Here is a 25,777-nt window from a genome sequence, read left to right as displayed (position 1 = left end):
AAAGGGATGTACTCCGCGGTTTAGGGGAAGATAGCGGATGGACCTCTAAACCGGATGCTGTTGGGAGGAGATAGGGGATGGACTCCGTAAATAGAGCTCATATGCTTATCTAGTAATGTGTTGACAGAGCTCATATGCTTGTCATTGGAAGTGTGATAGTGCTCATATGCATATCTGTGGAAGTGATGATATAGCTTGTATGCTTATCTGTTAGTATGTGATATAGCTTGTATGCTTATCTGTTATGTAATGGGAGGTGCTTGATATGAGTTACTGTCTCATATGAGTTGTTTGGCCAGGTTCTCAGCCATGGCTATAAATTGAGAATTTGAAAGGAATTGGAAAAAATGAATGGTAATATGGACTTGTATGTCATGAAAATGTATAGTGTGATAAAGGAAAGTATCAGTGTTGGCCATCTATCAACTGCTAATCTTTTAGTCATTGTTCATATTTGGTTTAGTATATTTCTACTGGGCTTTGGCTCACCCTATATGGGAATATCATTTTCAGGTACAGGTAGCATGCCACCTCCAAGGACGTAGCTTGGGAGGCTAGAGGCAGGCGAACTTTTGTTGTTTTATTTCTTGATGTGTAAATGAGTTAGCACTCTTTTGTTGTAACCAAGTGTTAACTTGGAAAGCTGTAAGCCCGTAGGGCATTTGCTTTTGTTGATTAACATGTAATACTTTTGTAAAGAACTACTCTGATGAATAGAAGAATGTTTATCTTTATTACCAATGCAAGTCTATATTGATGGGTTTAATGTGTTATTTTGAGGGCATTACAACTTGGTATCAGAGCGTACCGGATTCGAATACTTTGGGTACGTGGGAAGTGATTAGTATCACAATGGGTTTGTCTCGCTTGATAGAGACTTCGGAATAGTGTTGCATGCTATGTGTTTAATTGATAACATGCTTATGTGACTATGTGGGTATGGGATTTAGTTTCTAGGATGTTGATTGGACCCTTGGGTTTCTGGGAGTCTTGTTGGAAAAGCACTTGATCAATGTTGTTTCTAACCGGAACTCTAGTAACGCCTCGGGACTATCATTATCCAGAAATGAAATTCGTAAGTGCTTATGTGTTTATGTGCTTACGTGGAGTGAATTACAGTTGTCCATGCATTAGGACGTGAGTGTTTAGTTTTGGCACATTTGTGAATGTGCTAACGTTCTGTATTACCTCCATTAGGATGTCAGGACGAGGAAAAGGTGCTAGGCGTGGTAGGCCTGCGAGGTAGGAAGTACCTTTACCGGATGATATTCCGGCAGTGCAAGAGGGAGTTGGTCAGGCCAACGTGGCCGAGCCAGCGGGCCAGCAGGCTATGAGTGCCTTGGCACGAGAGATAGCAGGGGCTTTGGGTATTCTCAGGGCTGGAAATCAGACAGCTGAGGTAGGGCCTTCTTTCTTGAAGAGGGAGTTCTTCCGGTCTAACCCGGATGAGTTTGTTGGGGATCCAAAGGAACCACTGAAGGCTGACGAGTGGTTAGAACAGATGAGTAAGACGTTCGAGATGCTTGGCATCGAGGACGGAGCATTGAAAGTGACCTTGGCATCCTTCCAGCTGAAGGGAGATGCGGGTCAATGGTGGAAGTACGAGAAGGCTCGTGTTGGTGGAACATGGGAGGCGTTTGTAAATGCTTTCCAGGAAAAGTTCTTATCTATAGTGGCTAGGGAGAAGCTGAGGGATCAGTTTAGCCGTCTTAATCAGCAGGGTATGTCTGTGGCAAAGTTTGAGGCCACTTTCACTAGTTTGTCCAGGTTTGCACCAGAGTTGGTGGCGTCCGAAGAACGCCGTTGCTATGAGTTTGAGCGGAAGTTGAGGCGGGGCCTTAAGCTGAGAGTTGGTGGGTCTTACATCCGAGAGTATAGACATTAAGTGGATGCTGCAGCTCATATGGAGCTCATGATGCAGGAGGAGGATGAGGGGCAGAGAGGCTCCAAGAGGAGCCAAGATGGCCAGGGCGATGGCAGGAGATAGAGGGGTCCTAATCCTCAGCAGTCTCAAAGTGGTTTGGCTAGGTCGACCTTTCCAGTGCCGAGTGCGGGCTCTGGGAGAGGTAGTCAGGGGGATTTTACCTATTACAAGTGTGGCCAGCTGGGTCACAAAGTTTCGGTTTGCCCGCAGAAGGGAGGGGGTCAGCGAGCTGCTTCTTCTTCAGCTAGACCTCAGGGCCAGAGTCAGGGCAGAGCCCAATCTTTGTCTTGCTGTCAGTGTGGTCAGCCTGGGCACCTGAAGAGGTATTGCCCATAGTTGGGCTCCACATCGGGAGCGTCTGGTTCTAGGCAGACGCAGAGTTATCAGCCAGCTCAGTCTGTGCAGGTCTCGAGGGCCAATCTGGGAGCTTCGTCATCCCAGTCTGTGCAACAGTCTTTTGCTCTGAGGGATGAGCAGGTGGATCAAGGGCCTACAGGGCGCGTGTATGCTGTTACCGCGCAGGATTTAGTACCGGCTCCATCAGTAGTGGGAGGTACTTTTCTGTTTTGTAACTTGGTTGCTAGTGTGTTGATTGACACGGGTGCATCCCATTCTTTTGTATCTGCTGCATTTGCATCTGTTTTGGAATTGGAGTTGGCACAGTTAGCATCTCCTATTTGTGTAGTGTCACCTCTTGGGGGTGAGTTGATCTTGAAACAAGGTGTTAGAGGTTGTGATATAGAGGTCGCCGACCATAGACTTCCTTTTCCGTTTGTTATCATGCCCATGAAGGGCTTTGATGCTATTTTGGGTATGGACTGGCTATCGTCATACCGGGCTGTTATCGATTGCTACCGCCAGAGGGTCACGTTATGTACCTTGAGCGGGGAGTGGTTCCATTTCTTGGGAGACCGGGTTGGTAGTGTTTTGCCACCGGGGTATGATTCGCGAGGGCGGAGTGAGCTTAGTGGTCTACTTGCCAGCTTTAGGAGTGGTGAGTGTGATGAGACCCAGGTTGTGTTACCGAGGGTGGTTTGTGAGTATTCGGATGTTTTTCCCGAGAACCTTGTTAGTTTGCCACCTCACCGAGAGATAGAGTTCTCTATTGATCTAGTGCCCGGAACGGCGCCGATTTCTATGGCACCTTATCGTTTTGCCCTAGCCGAGTTGAGTGAGTTGAAGATTCAGCTCCAGGAGTTGCTAGATAAAGGTTTTGTTCGCCCTAGTGTTTCACCGTGGGGAGCACCGGCCCTCTTTGCTAAGAAGAAAGATGGTGCCTTGAGATTGTGCATCGACTACCGAAAGTTGAATCGGGCTACGGTCAAGAATAAGTACCCTATGCCCCGTATAGATGATTTGTTTGACCAGTTGAAGGGTTCCCGTTGTTTCTCTAAGATAGACTTGAGATCGGGTTACCATCAGTTGAGGGTTAGGGAGGAGGATATCCTGAAGATGGCATTCCGTACGCGGTATGGCCATTATGAGTTTCTGGTGATGCCATTCGGGCTTACCAATGCACCGGCAGTCTTTATGAACTTGATGAACTGGATTTTCTGGGAATTCTTGGATCGATTTGTAGTCGTTTTCGTGGACGACATCCTTATCTATTCGCCTTCAGAGGAGGAGCACGAGGAACACTTGAGAGTGGTGCTTGAGTTGCTTAGAGCCCATAGGTTGTATGCCAAGTTTGGGAAGTGTGAGTTCTGGCTGAGGGAAGTCAAATTCTTAGGCCACGTAGTATCTGGGGAAGGGGTGTCTGTTGATGCATCCAAGGTTGAAGCAGTGCAAGATTGGGCACAGCCTAAGAGTGTGTTTGAGATCCGTAGTTTTCTGGGATTAGCTGGGTATTACCGTTGGTTTGTGAAAGATTTCTCCAGGCTAGCTTCGCCTTTGACTAGATTGACGCGGAAAGGGGTCAAGTTTGTGTGGAGTGAGACTTGTGAAAAGTCGTTCCAAGAGCTGAAGGTTAGATTGACCACCGCTCCGGTTTTGATTATTCCGGAGAGAGGGTTGGGTTATGCGGTTTATTGTGATGCCTCACGAGAGGGTTTGGGTTGTGTGTTGATGCAAGAGGGGAAAGTGGTAGCTTATGGCTCACGTCAGTTGAAAATTCACGAGAAGAATTACCCTACACACGACCTAGAGTTAGCAGCAGTGATTTTTGCCTTGAAATTTGGAGGCATTACCTTTATGGTGAGAGATTCGAGGTGTTCTCGGACCACAAGAGTTTGAAGTATCTGTTCACACAGAGAGACTTGAATTTGAGGCAGAGGAGATGGATGGAGTTCATTGAGGACTACGATTTTGAGTTGCACTATCACCCGGGAAAGGCCAATGTTGTGGCCGATGCCCTTAGTTGGAAATCCATTAGTGATGTAGCTTGCATAGCCATCCGGGAATGGGGAATGTTGGGTGTACTTGGCGAGTTTGATTTGCACCTGGGCGAATCGGTTGAGGCTGCGGCCTTGTTTTCTGTTGTCGCGCAGCCTACACTTGTGACTAGAGTGTTAGAGGTGCAGAGAGGTGACCTTGAGGTAGAGTCCTTCCGAGAGAAGATCTTTGGTGGGAAAGTTGAGAAGGGTTTGACGGTGTATCCCGACCAGAGTGTGAGATACCGAGACCGTTTGTTTGTGCCGGAGCCTTGCCGAAAGGAAGTACTCCAAGAGTTTCATCATTCGCGCCTTGCGGTGTATCTGAGAGGCACTAAGATGTATCGGGATTTGGGTCGCCAGTTTTGGTGGCGGGGTATGAAGAGAGATGTGGCTGTTTTCGTATCGAAGTGCCTTACTTGCCAGCAAGTGAAGGCCGAGCATCAGAGGCCAGCGGGTTTGTTGCAACCCTTGCCTATTACCGAGTGGAAATGGGAGCATGTCACTATGGACTTTGTTGTAGGTCTTCCGAGGACTCAGCGGGGTAGTGATGCTATTTGGGTGGTTGTAGACCGGTTGACTAAGTCGGCGCATTTCATTCCTATGCGCGTGAGAGATTCGGTAGATCATCTTGCCGACTTGTATATTCGAGACATAGTGAGATTGCACGGGGTCCCAGTGACGATCGTCTCAGATAGAGATCCTCGTTTTACTGTTAGGTTGTGGCAGAGTTTGCAGAGTGCCTTGGGCACTAAGTTGACCTTTAGTACGGCTTATCATCCTCAGACTGACGGGCAGTCCGAGCGTACTATTCAGATCCTTGAGGATATGCTTCGAGGGTGTGTCCTAGACTTCAGTGGGACGTGGGAGAGGCACTTGCCATTGGTGGAGTTTGCCTACAACAACAGTTTTCAGTCTAGTATCGGTATGGCACCGTTTGAGGCCTTGTATGGCCGACCGTGTAGGTCTCCAGTGTGTTGGGCCGAGGTGGGTGATGCACCTTTGTTGGGTCCGGAGTTGGTTAGGGAGACGACGGAGAAAGTTCAGCTTATCCGTAGGAGGCTTATTACAGCCCAGAGTCGCCAAAAGAGTTATGCCGACCGTAGGAAGAGGCCTTTGGCGTTTGAGATAGGTGATCATGTCTTCTTGAAAATATCACCTAGGCGAGGTTTGATGAGATTTGGGAAGAGTGGGATGTTATCCCCTCGGTTAATTGGTCCCTTTGAGATCCTTGAGAGGATTGGGGAAGTCACTTACCGTTTGGCTTTACCGCCGCAGTTGTCCGGGGTGCATGACGTCTTTCATGTTAGTATACTTCGGAAGTATGAGCCGGATCCATCGCATGTGTTAGATTGGACCGACTTAGAGGTAGATGAGGATGCCTCGTATGAGGAGAGACCGGTTCGGGTCTTGGATAGGCGGGATCAAGTCTTGTGTGGCAAGACCATCCCTTTGGTAAAGGCTTTGTGGAAACATCACGGAGTGGAGGAAGCCACTTGGGAACGTGAGTTGGAAGTCCGCGAGAAATATCCGGACTTGTTTGTTGATGAGTAATCTTGTATTTAGATTTTGTAATATTGTTGGACTTAAGAGCTTTATAAATGTCTTAAGTTGTAAAACATTGGTAATGTTTTGGTTTAATGGAAGTATGTTGTAGAACTTACCCTGACATGGGAGTTGATTATGTTATTGCATAGGTTGGCTATATTGTAGAATTGGAGCTGTACCATGTATATTGATTATGATATGAACTGTGAACCATGTATGTTGAAAATGGTTGGAAATGGGAGAAAATTGCATGTTGATAACGCACTTGTAATATGGGTTGTGAAATGCCTCTTGAAAAGAGATGGAATTGACCGGTAATGGGTCGGACTGCTTAATATTATGTCGTAATGTTGTTGTACATAGAGAAAACCCTTCTCTGAAACTGTGTTTAATTTCGGGGACGAAATTCTTTAAGGGGGGGAGGTCATAGCGATCCCGGTTTCCCTTTTTATTGGCTGTTGTGTACATCTCGTTTACATCCTTTACTCTTTGTATTTGAGTCTTGGGTTGTGTTGGGCAGGTGTATAATAGGTTGGTTAAGCTTAGGAACCAAGTGTAGTTGCCCAGATTTTGGCCTTCACGCTCGAGCGAGGATTTTGACGCTCGAACGGGCTCTTCGTTGTTATCTGTCTGCTCGAGTGGGGCTTCTGAAGCTCGAGCGTAGTTTTCCATCTTCCAGTATCTCCTCTACAGTGTTGTGCGCTCGAGCGGGAGTTTTGACGCTCGAGCGGGATGTTGTGTGTGACGCTCGAGCGGGGAGGTTTGACGCTCGAGCGGAGACCTGGTTCTGTAAAAGTTCTGGGAGTGTGTATCCGCCGTTCGAGTGGGATTGTTGACGCTCGAGCGGGGAGACTTTTATACAAATCCGAGATCTCACTTTTGGATCACTTTTTCAAGATCTTTTCTCTCTCTTACTTTTTCAAAAAGCCATTTTCAGAGCTTCTCACTCTAAAACCGGCCCTTCTCTCTTAGATTTGATCTAATAGGAGTTGTTTGCTCACTTTTGTTCTTTACGAAAGTTGTGTTGATCGTCGACGGCTACATTTTAATCTGAAAATTTCAGAATTTGAAGCATTTTGATTTTGGTCTTCATCTCCATTGGAGTTCAAACTTTGAGGTAGGGATAACCTACTCCTTACTATGGGTTTTGTCTTTAAATTTTAGTAGTTTGAGATGTTGGAGTTAGTTTGGTAATTTTGTGAAAGTTTGAGACTTTTGTGCAAATTTACAAAGTTGGGGTTTTAACTATATAAAAGCCTAGATGCATGTTTGGCATGGAAAAGTGGAATTAATGTTAAAACATTAATGAAAATAGAACCTAAGGGTTGAAATGTTAATTATGGAAAATGCTCTAATTACATTGGTTAATTAATTTGTAAAATTAATTGTGAGAAATGAGGAATTGAATTGGAAATGTTGAGATTAGGAATACATGGGATTAAAGGATGTAGTTGGATTTTATGTCACTCACCTAGCTGGAAATGTCGATTTTATATCCATTTGTTGCATTTATTTTTCTGTATAGAAATAACTGCTTTGGGCTATCGGTGGAGGATAGTCTTGATTGCTGTAGACAATGTATGATGATTAGGCAAACTAAAACTAATCACCGGAATGTGTCATTGAGTATGACGGTTGAATGAATACATTAAATGTTATGTATTGGTTGATGATGTGTATAATTATTGTTTATATGCATTGTGTTGTGTTGGAAGAGATAGAGGATGTACTCTGCGGTTTAGGGGAAGATAGGGGATGGACCTCTAAACCGGATGTTGTTGGGAGGAGATAGGGGATGGACTCCGTAGATAGAGCCCATATGCTTATCTAGTAATGTGTTGACAGAGCTCATATGTTTGTCATTGGAAGTGTGATAGTGCTCATTTACATATCTGTGGAAGTGATGATATAGCTTGTATGCTTATCTGTTAGTATGTGATATAGCTTGTATGCTTATCTGTTATGTAATGGGAGGTGTTTGATATGAGTTACTGTCTCATATGAGTTGTTTGGCCAGGTTCTGAGCCATGGTTATAAATTGAGAATTTGAAAGGAATTGAAAAAATGAATGGTAATATGGACTTGTATGTCATGAAAATCTATAGTGTGATAAAGGAAAGTATCAGTGTTGGCCATCTATCAACTGCTAATCTTTTAGTCATTGTTCATATTTGGTTTAGTATATTTCTACTGGGCTGTGGCTCACCCTATATGGGAATATCATTTTCAGGTACAGGTAGCATGCCACCTCCAAGGACGTAGCTTGGGAGGCTAGAGGCAGACGAACTTTTGTTGTTTTATTTCTTGATGTATTACATGTATATTCAAGCCAAGGGCTTAATGTGTAAATGAGTTAGCACTCTTTTGTTGTAACCAAGTGTTAACTTGAAAAGCTGTAAGCCCGTAGGGCATTTGCTTTTGTTGATTAACATGTAATACTTTTGTAAAAAACTACTCTGATGAATAGAAGAATGTTTATCTTTATTACCAATGCATGTCTATATTGATGGGTTTAATGTGTTATTTTGAAGGCGTTACAGTTTAGACCTAGCCAATTGGGAACTGGTGATATGTGAAATCTACTTAGCAATCCATTGTGTTTCTTTTGTTTCCTCTAGCAGTTTGGGATCATATTATGTTGCAAAGCTTGTGTTCCTTTGCAGTCTTAGAGAAGCTGAAAATCAAGGCTATTTTTAGGACCTTTTTGAGACATTCATCTTTGAATTTTTGGTCTTTGACATTTGTAGTTCTTCACTCGAGACTTTTTTCTCTCTTGTGGTATGCTTGGTATGGCAGAAAGAAGGCAAGAAAAAAGTGGAAGGGGAACAGAAGTGGAGGGTTCCACCGTTTGGGAGGAAGGAGGGGAGGGAAGGGAGAGGAGGATGTCCTTTCCTCTCCAACCCACCAAAACTCATACAACCAAGGTGGGTACGTGAGGATGGGAAAGAGAGGGGAGAAGAGAGGAAAAAGGTTGAGTGGATTTTTGAAGGTATGGAATTGCTTTTTTGACCTCAATTTTACACAACAAACTTTCATTCATAAACGATAGTCAATCATTTTAGAAAAAAATATCTTCTTTTGTCCCTTTCTTCTCCTCAATTAAACACATAACAAAGAAGACTCCCAATCCCTTCCTTAAGGTATCTAGTTTCCTTCTTTCCATTCTCCTTACTAACATGGCATTAGTTTCTAGGTTTCGGTCTTGTATGTTTTCTTCTTTTCAAACTTTGTCCCAGAGAAAAAATAGGCTAGTCCTCGCCAGCAAGCAAACTCATTTGTTGAACTAGGAGCACACTTGCTTAAGGTATCCTGCTTACTAACGAAGAGCACCGGAGGAGCAGCACTGTTTTATTTGTGTTTTTCTTTCCTTTCTATTCTTTGAGAACTGAGAGGAACTGATTCTAGTAAAGTACTTTTCACCAATAATTATTTGTTTTAATAGAATTAACTTCCTTACATGTATATTTATGTATATAATCTGTTATACTTCTGTATATTTTATTTGAAACTGTAAGATATAGTTCAGCTTTATAGTTCATTTACTATCTGCCATCAACCTGATCATTAGTCTTTATCTTTGCTTGCACATTTCATTTAATGGATGCCAATCATTGTAGATTACCCACTTTGCAATCTTTGGAGACTGGCGTGCCATCTTTCATCACTAATTCTAGTTAGCTTATTTACTTCATTATTTTTTGTAGTTTTGTTTAAAATTTCCATGGTTTGCTCTACTTTCTTATTTTGCAGATATTTGATGGACACAATGGGTCTGCTGCTGCTATATACTCCGAGGAGAATCTCTTGAATAATGTTTTGGCTGCTATTCCATCAGATCTCAACAGAGATGAGTGGGTTGCAGCATTGCCAAGGGCTTTGGTTGCAGGGTTTGTAAAAACAGATAAGGATTTTCAAGAGAAAGGTATGGGTTGTTTCTGTGTTAGTTCTTATCAACACGCATTCCTGATCTGGTCATATCATGGTCAAGAGAAACAGTCATGTGGGTTAAGTAACTGTTCAAAAAAAAAAAAAAACAAAGAAATATTAGTGCTAGCATAAGTTTGACAAGGTAGTTACGACAGTGAAGTGGTCATGAAATAGAAATATAAATTCTCACGAAGCTTTGACATGAATGCTTTCTGCTTGATGCTTCAGTGAAATGGCAGAGTATACTCACTGAAGAATATCTTGAGCATGCACCATGCACACTGCTGGAACACCCCTTCAAGTCTAGACATGTATATTTATCGGATCATAATATATAAATCGTGCAAAGAATAATTTGCAGATGCATTTATAAATCTACTTTGTGAACCATATGTAACGACCCAATCTTGGCAAGGCAAAACCCTGCCAAGAGGGTGCACCTCAAACGCTATAGCACCTTTACACCACAATTCCTGTATAATTCTTACATCACATCACCACATCACCAAAAGTGTATAAGACCTTTCAATTGCCTAAAATATATGAGATGATCTATTCAAAGACAAAAAAAGTATTATCATGCTAAAAGATAGTTCCCAAGCATTTCCTCCAAAAAAAAAAAAATAATACATACTAATCACGAATCCATCAATACATCCAACTTCATAAGCAATATTTACAATCAACCTCCTTCATAAAAAAAAAAAGGGTAAGCTTACATCCTAGAATGACCCTAAGCAAAACCTCAACCACAAGATGCCCACCTGTGATCCTTCAAAAAAAATTCTAGTCTTCCAAGTTGAGGCGAGCCACACAAAAGTCTATGAATCTGAAAAAAAATTATTTAAAAGAATGAGCTAAAGCCCAATGAGTATACCAATACCATGGAGTTATAAAACTTGCTCCTACCAATAGGGTTCAAAATAAAGATACTAAACATAAGAGCTTAATTGGACTTAAATTTATACAAAATAAAAATAAAAATGATGAAATACAATTTTCATAAAACGTTATCAAGGTTTTTCCAAGGAATCTCATAAGGCAGAAAAAAAATACATTTGGATAATGAAAGTAAACAAAAATATAACTTTTCAATACATTAAGATTTCCTGCCCATCATACAATCCACTACATAGCCTTAGGGTCGCGTTACCTCGCGACTTAGGTGGTGACGGTGCCGTTACCCAAAACATAACCATAGGAACATAGCTCATGTCATCGTAGCACTTCAATTCTCATTTCAATGTTTCGGTCCCCGGGACCCCTTATACATACAACGACCCTTATGGTCCTTAAAACATTTCGGTCCCCAGGACCCCAAAGCATTTTGGCCCTTGTGGCCCCAAAGGCTATATTCGGTTATATGATCAATAAAATAAATACCCTCACATAACCTTTCACTGTCATTCAATCATCATCATCATAAAATTTGAAAGACTCAACTTAAATAAATTCTCATAAAAAAATTAATGCTTCATTATACAAATGAAATCATATCTTTATTAAAATTCAACCCTTGGCCTCAATAAATTTATAGATTTTCTTTTTATACATATATCATGATGAAATGTATCATTCATTTCCTTTAATTCAAAAATTATTTTCAAACTTTGTAATAAAGATAGAGGTAAGGTAATTTCCATGGTAAGTATACTCACCTCCCAATTAGCAAAAGCATAGATTGAAACTCTACGAATTAATTCCCAAGAGGTGTAGAGACGCCTCCCTCCAATCCTAACAATTGGTAAATAGGATCTAAAATTAAGGAAAAGCTTTCAATGAAAATTACAACATCTACAAAATTTATCCTAAATAAGACATGCTATGGAATGACAAGCTAAAGAACTCCTCCAACTTCAAGTCACCCAAACAAATTTCTTATCCAATCTCCACAACACCCATCCTTTGTACATTTTTTGAGTTAATAAACTTTTTAAATATCCAATCAATTTATATGCACAATACCACCATCAATAAACTACAAAAGTCAAAAATCAACATTTTCATAAACTCAACAACTTAAGTAAAACCACTTCAATCATTTATAAAATTCCTCCATAGAACATAGAGATACCCAATCTACCATTTATCAAGTCAATTTCAACATATAAATTTCCTAACACCAAAATCCCCAATTTTTTTTACATCACATTCAAACCCTAGATTAACCCAAATCTTTATCTCCAAAACAACCATCAAATTGATCATTTTTCTACATGTAAAATACTCATAGAAACTGATTGAGAGTATAAAACTCAACAATCAAACCTGAATCATAATAGATCTAAAATAGAAAAATTTCATCATCTTTAACTCAAAATATGTAAAACCCAATTTAAATAATTAATCTTAAAATCTTCATTTTTAATCCTCTAAAAATCCATCTTGAATCAATTTATGTCTAGATTATTTTAACTATACTAAAAAAAAGATGAAATTTCTTACCTTATGATGATTTTTCCACAATTTTTTTTTTGCTTGACTCTTGGTATCCCACAAAACCCTCTTCTCCTTTGTTCTTCCTTCAATTCTCAAGCCTTGAGTTCCTTCCTTCTCTCTCTCTCTCTCTCTCTCTCTCTCTCTCTCTCTCTCTCTCTCTCTCTCTCTCTCTCTGGGCCTTTCTCTCTTTACGGCTCAAGCTCTCTTCCTGAATGTCAAAGAATGAATTCAATGGGCTCTATCTAATACAACGTATAAACAATGAATAAACACACACACAGCCTTCTTTTCACATCCAGATTTTCTCAACACACACACACACCCACAAACACACCCAATTCTAGATTATTCTACAATTTACTGTATGATCAAAATTAATTTAACTAAGCAACACTTAGTCTTAATAAATCTTGATTAACACATAATTAAATCAATCATGACTAATCCCAAATCCCACTTAATTTAATTAGTCTAATCTGACTTCCTTTAGAGCCCAATTAATAATATTTAAATTTATTAATCTGAATCAGAATTTTTTATTTATTTTTTTATTTTTTAATCAAACTCCCAAAAGGCTCCAAATATTAAATTAAAATTATTGTCATCATCAATTTTGATTTCTCAAACCATTTAGGCCTTCAATTTCTAATCAGATTCCAAATTTTCGTCAATAAATTACATATTCAAACTGGACACCCCATAAATAAATTTAATTCGTAATAATCACAATTCTCAATCCTCATAATTTAATTAACCTAATTAACTCCAATTCAGACCTAATTAATCGAATCTCAATTCTACTAAACTGAATTGAATATTTAATTAAACTCCCAAATGGGTCCGTAATTAAAAATTAAATTGATTCAACTTCTTAATTTCACGTCCTTAAGCCATTTGGACCCTTAATTTCTAATTGCAAAATAAATCTTTAAAAGAATCATATACGAATCAGATTCCACAATTATCATAAATCCCAAACTAAATTAGGATAACGACTAATTAAAATCCCAAATCTCCTTAATTAACCAAATATAAAATATTATACGTGGCGGGGTTGTCACACCATAAGTCATTGCTTAACTGAGCATTGTTGATTTAGGCATTGATATTCTCCGTTTACATTTTTTATACTTCATTTCACTGGTGAACTTTCAGATCAATAAAACTATATATATGGTTGCGAACTTTTAACATCCTTACCCATATTATACCACTACTGGAAGACTGATAATGTTGAAGAGATAAAGGGTTTGAAAGAGAGAATAGAGGCGAAGGTTCTGCAAGAAAGATGCTTCGGTTTTAACATCTATGAAAATCAACTTATAACTATTTTATTGTAGGCCAAATGGTAGGTTAAAGTTTCATATAAAAAAAAAGGTTGAAATATCTACAAGAAAGAGAGGTTAAAAAGTTTGTGAAAAAATAAAAGAAAAGAAAATCAAATAGCTAAGAACTATACTGCATTCGTGTTCCGTTTATCTCTCTAGCACTTTAAAAAGAAGAAAAGAAAAAGGGCAGAAAGAAATAATGTAGAAAATCTTATATAACTGTGTGGAGACATATCTATTTCAGTAAACAATACTGCAGGAGAACTTTTTGAAGACGAGATTCATTAATTTTTTGGAAATAGAATTATGGAGTCATGTTCTCTGGAAAACAGTTTCGTCATTGGATTTTTAGATGGTTATCTACATAAATGAACTTTTATATTGGTCGTGCCGTATAGTCTTTTGTGTTTGTAATAATATTGCATACAACATATTTTTGATAAGTGAATTGCTTGGAGTACCTTCATTCTAATGCTTATTATTTGCTTTTTAAATGTAAAGCTTTATTATATAATTGGTAAAAATAACCTATATGGCCAGGAATGTTGATCAATCTGTTCTAAATTCTAATGTGTTTGATGGGGAAACAATAACCCCAGTCCTATGGAAATGTGTAAATTGTGCACTTTCACAACTTATAATTACATGGATTCGGGTATGAGTGTTGGGTGTGGTGCGTATTTAGAGATCGAACTCATCAAATATGAAATTTACGGGTGCAGATTCATATTTTTATATTTTCAATTTATTATGTGAGATAAAATGGTATTATATGTAGCATATAGCGTCAAAAAGGTGTTTTATAGCCATACACAACAAATGATACATATAAGAAGTTTTAAATACAAGTATATGCGAAGTGTCCCATGGAAAGTATCCGACACATATCCCACACTCTTGTCCGAGGGTCAAGAGTCCGACACAGATATTTGATTTATTTTGGATAGTCCATGTAACATAATGTGTAGGTGTCATATAAATCTTTGATTTGGCCATACACTTGTGTCATACATTGGAGTGTTAGAACAGTAGAACTAGTATATCTAAGTTTTACTTGTGGCACAAATATATGTTCTAGTTGCAAGCAGTGGCATAGTCAGAAAGTTAATTTGGTGGTGTCATTTAGTTGTTGATATCATTATTTCATATTGATTGAGTAAAGATTGTGATTTTTAACCGATTGAACAAAGGGAGTGAGGAAAAAAAAAATGTAAACATTTAAGAATTCATTGCTCAAATGAAGGATAATTTTAACTTTTTTTATTTTATTTTTTTATCAATCAGTAGGAGATTACTTACAAATATGACTAACGGATGGCACATGCGATACATATGCAATTCAAATAAGTAAAAATAAAAGAAAAAAATATTATAATATGTACTTAGCTTAAGTGGTATGAGTCCTACATTAAACCTATGGTCATGGGTTCAAGCCTTACCCATCTCTTTGTGTATGTTTTTTTTCTTTTTCTTTTTTAAATAAAAAATAATGCCACGTGGCATGAGGAGAGCAAAGGTTTCACTACACCAACTGAGGCCTTCACTTAATAATAGTAGAGATATAGAAGATAGATAGATAGATAGATGATAATTATTACATCAAACTAGAAAATTAAAGTCCAACAATATACGAAGCTCAATAACCATAACCCTGTCTAACAATAAAACAAAGCCCAAAGTTGATAAGAAATAATTTACATACAATTCCTAGGGGTATAACACCATAAACGATATCAAATTTCTCTCCATAAGAGTTGGAATCCGTAACTTTACTCCATAAAGTGGTGCTACATAACCATTAAGCCAAAGGTTGTGATTAGGATAAACTCTTAGCTAAGTTTTACTTTTTATAAAAAGATAATGACATATAAACAAAGTGTTTTGCAACAAGTGACCTAAGACATGCATTAATTAAATACTATAAATCACCTCCACTATCATAGAAAAGAGGAAAGATTATAAATATATTTTGATAGAGACTAAACTACCCTTCTTACCAACTCCTATTTTAACATTATATACTTTTCATAATGGAGCTTTTTTTTTTTTTCTTTTTTTAAATTTTTTTTATCATCAAATTAAATGCCTTTATTTTTAAAAAGCATTTTGTGGTTTTTTTTTTAAAAAAAAATTAAATTCCCTCTATTTTCAATCATAATTAAATTATATGGTGCAAGAAAAATGAATCTAAAAATTGAAAAAAAATAAAGGGCATATAATTATTTGTATTTGTTATAAAATAAAGGACATATGAAAATTAAAAAAAAAATCATGAAAATATGTCCTTTACTTTCCTTTTTTTTTTTTTTTTTTTTTTTTTGATCGGCAAAAAAACTTTATTGATGGAAGAGGAAAATTTACATCAATAAAGAGGAGCTTGGAGCTAAAAACAAGCTCCAACCTCCTAGTTGGTGAGGAACCAACGAGCATACAAAACAGAGAAAAAAACCAGAAAAACCAGATAGCTTAGACACTAAAACACCAAAACCAGAACAGGCAACCAGCACACTACATTGCCATGAATTACACATCTCAGCTGCAGCCCTACAACCAAACCACACACCAAAATTTGACACCAATGCTGCAACCCACACATCTCTGTTGAGATCTGATAGAATAGCAGCCAAAACATTATGCAAGAGATTCTCCTTGGAGTATACCAGCAGCAAACCCATTTTGACCATCAAAATTAGAGCCAGCATACACCTAATTGCTCAAGTAGAACTACAACCCCCAGCTGCCATCTGAAACAACTAACACCATAATTCTGAATCCTCCTCCTCTGCACAAACCAGCCAGCTGAATGCAATCAACACCGTCCACTCCACTGCCTACCAACAATACCAGCTCAAGACAGAATGCAGAAGCAGAATGAAACTGCAAAATTCCAGCAAGAATCAAACTGCAGAAAATTCAGAAGCAGCACAGAATTCAGAATTCAGAAACGGGGAGTTCCAGCAAATCAGCAGTCAGCATTCACCCTCAATGCATACTGCAGAACACGACACTTTGCAAATTTAACACTAAATCATTCACAGAATAACAGAAAGAAGGCCTATACGCTCTGAACCACAATGCGATCCGTGTTTTAATAAGTTCACATAGCTTTTCAAAGTCCGCATGTGAGTCACCAAAAGTGATTTCATTCCTTTGCTTCCATAAAGACCAAAACACAGCCAGAGGTATTAACTTCCAGAGTGCCTTCAGTCTGTTTTTACATCTAAATCCAGACCACCACTGAAACAGACCAGTCAGTGATCCCGGCTGCACCCAAGATACACCCCACCAGTCAATGATATTGGACCAAACTCGCGAACTAAACGGACAGCACAGTAGCACATGAGTGGCAGTCTCTAGTTCATTCCTGCAAAGTTATTGGACCAAACTCGCCAACTAAACGGACAGCACAGTAGCACATGAGTGGCAGTCTCTAGTTCATTCCTGCAAAATTTACAACTAACATCAGAATTAGCACTGATTGCTCCAATCCTTTGCAAATAACTAGTGGTCTTAATCCTCCCTTTCCAGACTAACCACCCCAGAAATTGCACTTTCGGAGGGGCCGCATTCCTCCATATGATATCCCCCAAATTTGTATGTAGAGTAGGGGATAATTCACACCACTTATAGACAGAGTCAACAGTGAAAATTCCAGACTTATCTGCAGTCCAAAATAACCCATCAGCCACGCCATTCCTAAGCTCTGGAGCAGTGCGCAACAGCTCCTTCAACCTCCTCAGATCATCCAATTCCCATTGGAACAGAACACTTTTGAAAACCAACCCCCAATCCTCATTATCAGTGCTCCTACTCTTAACCACTGCCAGTGATTCCCCTTTATGCACAGACACAGAGAATACCCCTTTCCTTACAGCATTCACTTTTTTAAAATTTTTTTGAAGGCATTTACTCCTCTATTTTCAATCATAATTAAATTATATGGTGTAAGAAAAATGAATCTAAAAATTGAAAAAAAATAAAATAAAGGGTATATAATTTTTTGATATTTGTTATAAAAATAAAGGACATATAAAAATTATAAAAAAAAATCATGAAAATTATGTCCTTTATTTTCCTTGCACCTTATAATTTTTATTTTTTAAATTTTAGAAGGAGTTTACTTTTATGATAAAAAAAATGTTAAAAAAACAAACATACTCTATTATGAAAAGTATATAATGTCAAAATAGAAGGAATTGGAGAAAAGGATAGTTTAGTCTCTAACAAATATCTTTAGACTTTCATATTTTCTATGATAGTGGAGATAGTTAAGAGTATTTAATGTATCCTTGACAAAATTAATAAACAAAATATTTATGGGTTTGGCTTCTCTCAAGTTGACAACTTGAGAGAGTGTGTGGGCTTGGTAGGCCCATTTTGGACCGATTTCGGTGATCTAAACCGTTACTTTTTAGCACTCATTGAGTAAAATATTCATGCAAAAAATCAAAATGATTGGACATCGGAAGCTATATATTTGAATTATATTTGTTTTAAAAAATGGACGATAAATATAATTTTAAGAATAGCCATCCATTTTTTTTGTAATACCTATGTAATTCAAACATATAGTTACTGATGTCTAATCATCTTGATATTTTGCATGAATATTCTACTCATTAAAGGTGCCCCAAAATTGGCCTAACAAATCCAAACAGTCTCTCAAGTTGAGATGGCTAACTTGAGAGAAGCCAAATCTAATATTTATATAGAATGATATAATTGTGTTTCCTTTTTTTTTTTTTTTTTTTTGTCATTCTTTTATAAAACAGTCACCATTACCTCATAATTTTAAAATATCATTGGCATATCATTTTGAATGGATTTTTGTTTAAACTTTATGTTTGTAAATTATTTTGACACCATCATTTTTATTTTTTAACAATTTTAGTAGTATTAATTTACAAAAACCTCTAAAAAATTTTAATTAAAATTTTATATAATTCTAAAAAAAATTCAAAGTTGAGTGGGTTCAATTGAACCCACTACTCACTATGTAGCTCCACCCCTAGTTGCAAGTTGGTAATAACAATTGATGAGAATTCTCATTTCATTTGTCAAACAATAGGCATTTATTTAACTTGTTCCCCACAACGAAATAAATAAATAGTTCTTTAAAGTGCTGCATGTTTTTTGCTTTAGTTTTCTTTGTAATTATAACCGCATATTGAAAATCGATAGGAGCTCTCTCTCTCTCTCTCTCAAATGTAGACATGGTACTTACACACTGTCTTGATTACATATCAGCACACACTTCAGGGACAACTGTCACCTTTATGATTATTGAAGGATGGGTATTAACTGTAGCATCTGTTGGTGATTCCCGTTGCATACTTGAATCAGCTGAAGGTGAAATATATTATCTGTCAGCAGATCATAGGCTTGAATGCAGTGTGGAAGAGTAAGTTTTATATTTTTTATTTTTGTGCCTCATGTTAGAGACTCCTTCTACGAAGGCTTTACTTTTTAATGTTTCATCAGGAGAGAGCGTATTACTGCAAGTGGAGGAGAGGTTGGTAGGCTTAATACTGGTGGTGGTACAGAGGTATAACTTTTGGTTCATTTTAGCTATGCATTTTATATTTTATCACTCCAAAAATTAAACACCCATATTGATGTACTTCTAAATATTGAATATCGATCAGTATAACCACAGAATATTAAAATGAATTATTTGTGCATATCTACACAGTGGACCAAAGTTTTGTGATCTAAACAAGTGGAAGTGTTGTTCCTTGAGTGAAGATATCTTAATGTTACAAAGTTAAAAATGGATTATGCTCTTCAATTATTTATACTAATAATTCTTTTTACTGATCCAGAAAAAAAGAAGGGTACATTACAGACACCCCCTCTGTTTAGTTGAAATAATGCCGTGTCACTCCCTTAATAGTCGAAATACCACTGCCACCCCTTGCTTTAAAAAATTATGTAACAAAATAGCTCTTCCGTCATTCAACCATTAGTTGACTGAATAAAAAAGCCTGACATCAACTAAAAGATGGCTTCAAATGGCAACATTGCCGTTATATAGTTGGTATTTGGTACAAAATGTCCTTTTATAACCTTAAATGAAAATGAAATCCAAATGAGTTTGCATTAAATTTCATTTGAATATATATAACCAGTGGTGGGATATGTTATAGATGCGTATACTTGCAACTAGACGAGGAAGAGGGGAATTCAAAATCTGCAGTCCAAATCTACGACAAAACACAAACGATAACTTGTGAACTCTTCTCATGAGGTCAAAATATAGCATACCTTCCTTCACCAAACCAGCATTGCCACCAGCATTTAAGTCTCCAATCAATGCATTTAAGTCTCCAATCAATGTGATATCATTTGGTTCGTCATCATTATAAACAATTTAAAACCCAGTTCACCCCACCCACGAATAGCAAACCCACAAATCATAGCATTGCAATGGTCAATACGTTTTTCTTATGCTTCTTCAATATCCACATGCTCTATGTTGCTGCAATTTGAATACATTTCTCTGAGGGGCAACACCCAGTTTTCTACCCAAAATAAACTCATTTTCCTTAATGTGGCAATGCATTGATACCCCTTCATCAATGCATTATAATTTCCCAATTGCATAAAAAGCAATTGATGAAGTGGTGTTGTCTGGAGACAAATTATCCCCACTTTGCAAATCACAAAAAAAGTTTCAATGCTTCCTTCCTTGCAATATCTATTTTGAATATTCCCACCCATCAAAGCAATGCAAGATATTACTTCCTTTTCAATCATTTTATCAAACAAAGCCCTAGCAATGTCAATCCTGCCTAATTCAGCATAACCATGGATCATATTGGCCCAACTAAAGAAATCTCTTTTAGGCATCTCATTAAATGAAGCATGAGTAATTACCACCCTCCCTTGTTTTCATACAACCAAGGATTATCAAATTCCAAGAAATTAAGTCTTTTTCACATATTTGCAAACAAACTTCCAAGCAATCTTAAATCCATATTCTGATTGTGCATGCCCCATACTCATAGAATTATAAGAGTTCAAATTCTTCATCTCCATGGGCATAAAATTAAAACAACTTGCACGCCAAATAAATCACCTCACACTTTAAATACCCTTCAATCTATGAAGCACCGATACTACAAAATAGGTGTCGTAACTGTGTCGGACAAGTAAGAGACATGCCACGTGGCGTGTCCATTTAATTATTGGCGTGGCCATTTAATTAATTAATTTATTTATTTTTCTTTAGAGGACACAACAGGGACATGTAGGGATACACTTTGAGGGTCATATTATAATATTTGGTAACATAAGGGTTGAATTCTAAAAAAATATAGAACTCGTCAAACTATCGACAACACCACACTACACAAATTTAGACACAGTTTTGAAGTTAAGAGACCGATTTCTAACTATCCTTAGATCCTAATGCAACATGGACCTCTAGACACTGGCTGATTTAAATTTGGTTTTAGTTTTAGTTTTTTATTTTTATTAAGTTGGTTGTTTATGATTATAATATTTAGATACATGGAAAATAAAAATATATAAAAATATTTCTTTTACCATATCCTCACTATGTCCCTTGTCCATTACTGTAACGCCCTAAAAAAAAATAACATTAAACCCATCAATATAGACATACATTGATATATATAAAAGCTCCACATTCTTCTATTCAACAGAGTTTCATTACAAAAGTATTGCATGTTAACAACAAAAGCAAATGCCCTAAAGGCTTACAGCTTTCCAAGCTAACACTTGGTTACAACAAAAGAGTACTAACTCATTTACACATTAAACCCTTGGCTTGAATATACATGTAATACATCAAAAGGGAAAAGATAACAAAAGTCTGCCCGCCTCAAGCCTCCCAAGCTATGTCCTTGGAGGTGGCATGCTACCTGTACCTGAAAATGATGTTCCCATATAGGGTGAGCCACAGCCCAGCAGAGATATACTAAACCAACTATGAGCAATGACTAAAAGATTAGCAATTGATAGATGGCCAACACCGATACATCCGCATATATCACGTCACAATTTCATAACATACGAGTCTATGTCACTTTCCATTTTCCATCCTTATTTAATAGATAAGCATGCTAGCTATATCAACACATCAACAGATAAACATCTTGCGCATCAACAGATAAGCATATAAGCTGTATCCACACTTCACTAGACAAGCATATGAGCTGTATCTACACTTCACTGGACAAGCATATGAGTTGTATCTACACTTCTCAAAGATAAGCCTATGAGCTGTATCTTCACTTCTCTAGACAAGCATATGAGCTGTGTCTATGGAGTTCATCCCCCATCTCCTCCAATCCTATCCAGTTTAGAGGTACATCCTTCATCTTCCCCTAAACCGCGGAGTACATCCCCCGTCTCCTCCTGTATACACAATGCATATAAACACAAAGGTTCTATACACAATCAATCAATACATAAAATTAATGTATTCAATCCACCGTCATACTCTATGACACATTCAATCGATTAGTTTTAGTTTGCCTAATCATCATGCATTGTCTACAACAATCACGACTATCCTCCACCGATAGCCCAAAGTAGTTATTTCTAAGCAGAAAATAAATGCACAAATGTATATTAAATCAACATTCCAACTAGGTGAGTGATAAATAATCCAACTACACCCTTTTTATCCCATGACTTCCCAAATCAATTCCTCATTTCTCATAATTAATTATGCAAATTAATTAACCAATGTAATTAAGGCATTTTCCATAATTTACATTACAACCCTTAGGTTCCATTTCTATTAATGTCTTAACATTAATTTCACATTTTCCATGCCAAACATGCATCTAGGTTTGATATAGTTAAAACCCCAACTCTTGTAAATTTACACAAAAGCCTCCAAACTTTCACATATTACTAAACCAACCCCAACATCTCAAAATACTAAAATTTAAAGACAAAGTTCATAAAGAGGAGTAGGATATCCCTACCTCAAAGTTTGAGCTCGAATGGAGATGAAGACAAAAACCAAAATGCTTCAAATTCTGAAATTTTCAGATTAAAATGTAGCCCTCGACGATCAACACAACTTTCGTAAAGACCAAAAGTGAGCAAACAACTCCTACTAGATCAAATCTAAGAGAGAAGGGCCGGTTTTAGAGTGAGAAGCTCTGAAAATGGCTTTTTGGAAAAGTAAGAGAGAGAAAAGATCTTGAAAAAGTGATCCAAAAGTCGGATCTCGGGTTTATATAAATGTCGCCCCGCTCGAGCGTCAAACTCCCCGCTCGAGCGTCACTCACAGACTCCCGCTCGAGCGTCAACAATCCCGCTCGAGCGGCGGATACACACTCCCAGAACTTTTGCAGACAGGTCTCCTGCTCGAGCTTCCAACTCCCCGCTCGAGCGGCACTCACACAATCTCGCTCGAGCGGCCAATCCCACGCTCGAGCGTCGAACACAGCATAGGAAATACTGGATGGGTGAAACTCCCGCTCGAGCGCCAAAACCCCCGCTCGAGCGGACAGGTCAAAAATCTGGGCAACTAGTTTTGGTTTCTAATCTCAACCGACCTGTAACAAATCTGCCGAACACATCCTATAACTCAAATACAAAGTAAGAAAGGATGTACACCAGGTAATAATCAACTACTATCATCCACGGACACATGTCCGGATCATTGTGCAACAAGGGTAAACCCGGGACCGCTATAATTACTGTGCTTCCTAACCATCAATCATTGTGTTAAGCATAATAGAGTGTCAATTTGGCATTCTATAAAACACTTGATGAGCAGATTCAAGGCTCCTACATCGCAAATACAAAAAACTAATCAATTTTACAAAAACAAATCAAACCCAATTTTGAATTTTTTCGTTAACCCATGAATGTAAGTTCTTTTTGTGAGCAAACCCATTTGTTAACACGCTTTCAAAACCAAAAGAAAATGAAAATTTCTCTGCAGAAACCCCGCTGCCAATTTCAACGGTCTTGGATCCTAACTTTCTGGTTTATCACAATGATGAATAGACAGAGAATTTTGCAATAGTATAAGAAGAGAGATAGCGAAGTTAAAGGGAGAAGAAAAGTGGAGAACGATGAATAGTGGGAGAGAAACATCTTTGTGAGACGCCTCTAATGGAGGGAGATGAGAAGTGTGGTGGAGAGCTTTGGTTGATTTATATAGGTAGATACAAATGAGGGTGTAATTGTCATTTTCCATTCTAGTTACTTCTTTCTTTTAATATCGTTAAAATAACATGGGTATTTTATTAAATTAACCATTCTGATATAGAGTGTGGGGTAGGTAATAGTATTTTAGATAATATGTGGTGTGAAAGTGCTATTTCAACTAAATAGAGGGGGTATCAGTGCAATTTATCCAAAAATCATTGGTGCTAATTTTGTGCGAAATTCGTTGTTCGATGACAAATGGTGGTATCTTCTCATGTAGTAATGATCCTTAGTGTAGAGACAAAACATTTCCTTTAATTGTCTGTTTGACTTCAATTAATGAGGAACACTGTTTTTCCATGCGCATAGTCATAAATTATTTTTGATATATACTAATTACTGTTTTTCCAATGGACTTCTCTTTCTTCATTCTTTGTCCTTGTTTAAAGAAAATTTTATATGAAATATCTAGTGGACTTAATTAGGTTATCTTACTAGTACACTAATTACATTGTAGATTGGTCCTTTAAGATGTTGGCCTGGTGGCTTGTGTCTTTCACGTTCTATTGGAGATTTGGATGTTGGCGAGTTCATTGTCCCTATTCCTTATGTAAAGCAAGTGAAGGTTTGTTTCTCATCTTGTTCTACACTTTATTTATTTATTTATTTTTTGCTGATTTAGCAATGCAATCTCTTGCTCACTTCTGTTTCAAATCATCACAAATTGGAGTCCTAGATAATATTTGAAATCAAAAGCTAATACAAGGAATTGGTTATATTTCACTTTTTCCTCAAATGGTGATGCGCAACATATGTGCACCGTGGATATTTAAGATTTGTCTTTAAGATTTGTTGTCTAATTTATCTTAGTATTTTATTTTGATTATAGCATAACTAGGAGTTTTAGTATGGTTATGATTTTAATAATATTTGTTTTCCTAATATATTAGGATTTAGTTTCCTAGTTTGTTTAGGTTTCTCGACTTTTATAAATGTTAGGGTTTACATTGTATTATTTAGCTTTGAATAATGAGAATTTGATTGTTTTAGGCTGTGACCATTGTGTTGGGGCTGTGGCCCTCTTCTTCCTCCCCTCCTTTTCTCCTCTCTTCTCTTTCTTAAGACATTCTACATCACATGATCACCATGACAGAGATTTCTCCTGTAACAATTGATTTTCTTGCAATTATATTGATGGAATGCTTGGTATTCTGGCAAATAGAATGAGGGTATATGATTCTATAGTGATAGCATGTTTGTCTTTACCTTAATAATTTCATCATGCATCCATATGGACTGTCCTTATCACTGAATTCCGTTTGTTGTGCGCTGACACAAATCTTGGTTGAATCTTTATCAAATGTTTCAATGAAGTCCTCTAGGCACGATATTAAAATGGATATTACTAGTATTTTTTTTTTATTTATTGGATTCTAATTTCATAGGTAAAAGGGAACCTTGTGAAACATTCTAGTTACCAATTAAATAGTTGGATCTTGAACCTGATAAACCAAGTTGATGTCCTATTAGTTTACATGAGCATGAGTGTCACTAAATTCGCACAAAAGTCTTGTGTTGGATGATTAGCCTTTGCTAAGTGAAGTTTTGTTTGTTAGATTTTGTTACATAGCTTGATATACATTGTTGGGCCCATTTCCTAACAGGTTAAGCTCTCTTTGAAAGAGGTTTTGGGTTCAAGTCTTTCTATTGAGATTTGGTATTTAGTCCCCGTTTGATTTATTCTTCTCTGTTTGGTTATCTGCTTCGCCTTCTGTTTGGTTCTCTGTTTGTCTTTCCACGTGCAAGATGGCATTACACATGAGGGAGGGTGTTAAACAACTTGATATATATTGTTGGGCTCATTTCCTAATAGCTTAGGCTTTTGAGAAAATTAGTAACTTATGGGTTCAAATTCAAGTTCTATTTTGTTTCAATATTTAAATAATGTTTTTAACAATATAAGACTTTTTACGGATATTTGGTGAGCAATTGGGCTGATAGAAAAAAATATTAAAAAATTATACGGGATGATGATCAAGCTCCAAAGGATACTTACCGTGCAAAGGATTCTTGTTTTGAACACCGTTCTTCACTTTTTCAAG

General features: G+C 37.5%; 1 protein-coding gene and 1 long non-coding RNA gene across 2 annotated transcripts in view; one reads left to right on the top strand and one right to left on the bottom strand.

Annotated features, from left to right (window-relative positions):
- Positions 1-25,258, top strand: part of LOC114305153 (putative protein phosphatase 2C 12) — a 29,466-nt gene extending 4,208 nt beyond the window's left edge. Inside the window, exons 4-8 of the mRNA XM_082918554.1 lie at positions 9,592-9,763; positions 18,783-18,936; positions 19,017-19,080; positions 24,193-24,300; positions 25,121-25,258. Coding sequence (XP_082774680.1) covers positions 9,592-9,763; positions 18,783-18,936; positions 19,017-19,080; positions 24,193-24,300; positions 25,121-25,258 — 636 coding nt within the window. The remainder of the gene's footprint in view (positions 1-9,591; positions 9,764-18,782; positions 18,937-19,016; positions 19,081-24,192; positions 24,301-25,120) is intronic.
- Positions 10,298-12,421, bottom strand: LOC145822868 (uncharacterized). The gene is made up of 3 exons (XR_014364709.1): positions 12,214-12,421; positions 11,427-11,502; positions 10,298-10,597 (listed from the first exon to the last, which is right to left on the bottom strand). It is a non-coding gene; the product is annotated as an uncharacterized LOC145822868 (long non-coding RNA).
- Positions 25,259-25,777: the final 519 nt, after the last annotated feature.

Source organism: Camellia sinensis, chromosome 3, assembly GCF_055761805.1.
Source record: "Camellia sinensis isolate YWXY chromosome 3, ASM5576180v1, whole genome shotgun sequence".
Classification (NCBI taxonomy): domain Eukaryota; kingdom Viridiplantae; phylum Streptophyta; class Magnoliopsida; order Ericales; family Theaceae; genus Camellia; species Camellia sinensis.
This window is presented reverse-complemented; position numbering and strand designations above follow the sequence as displayed.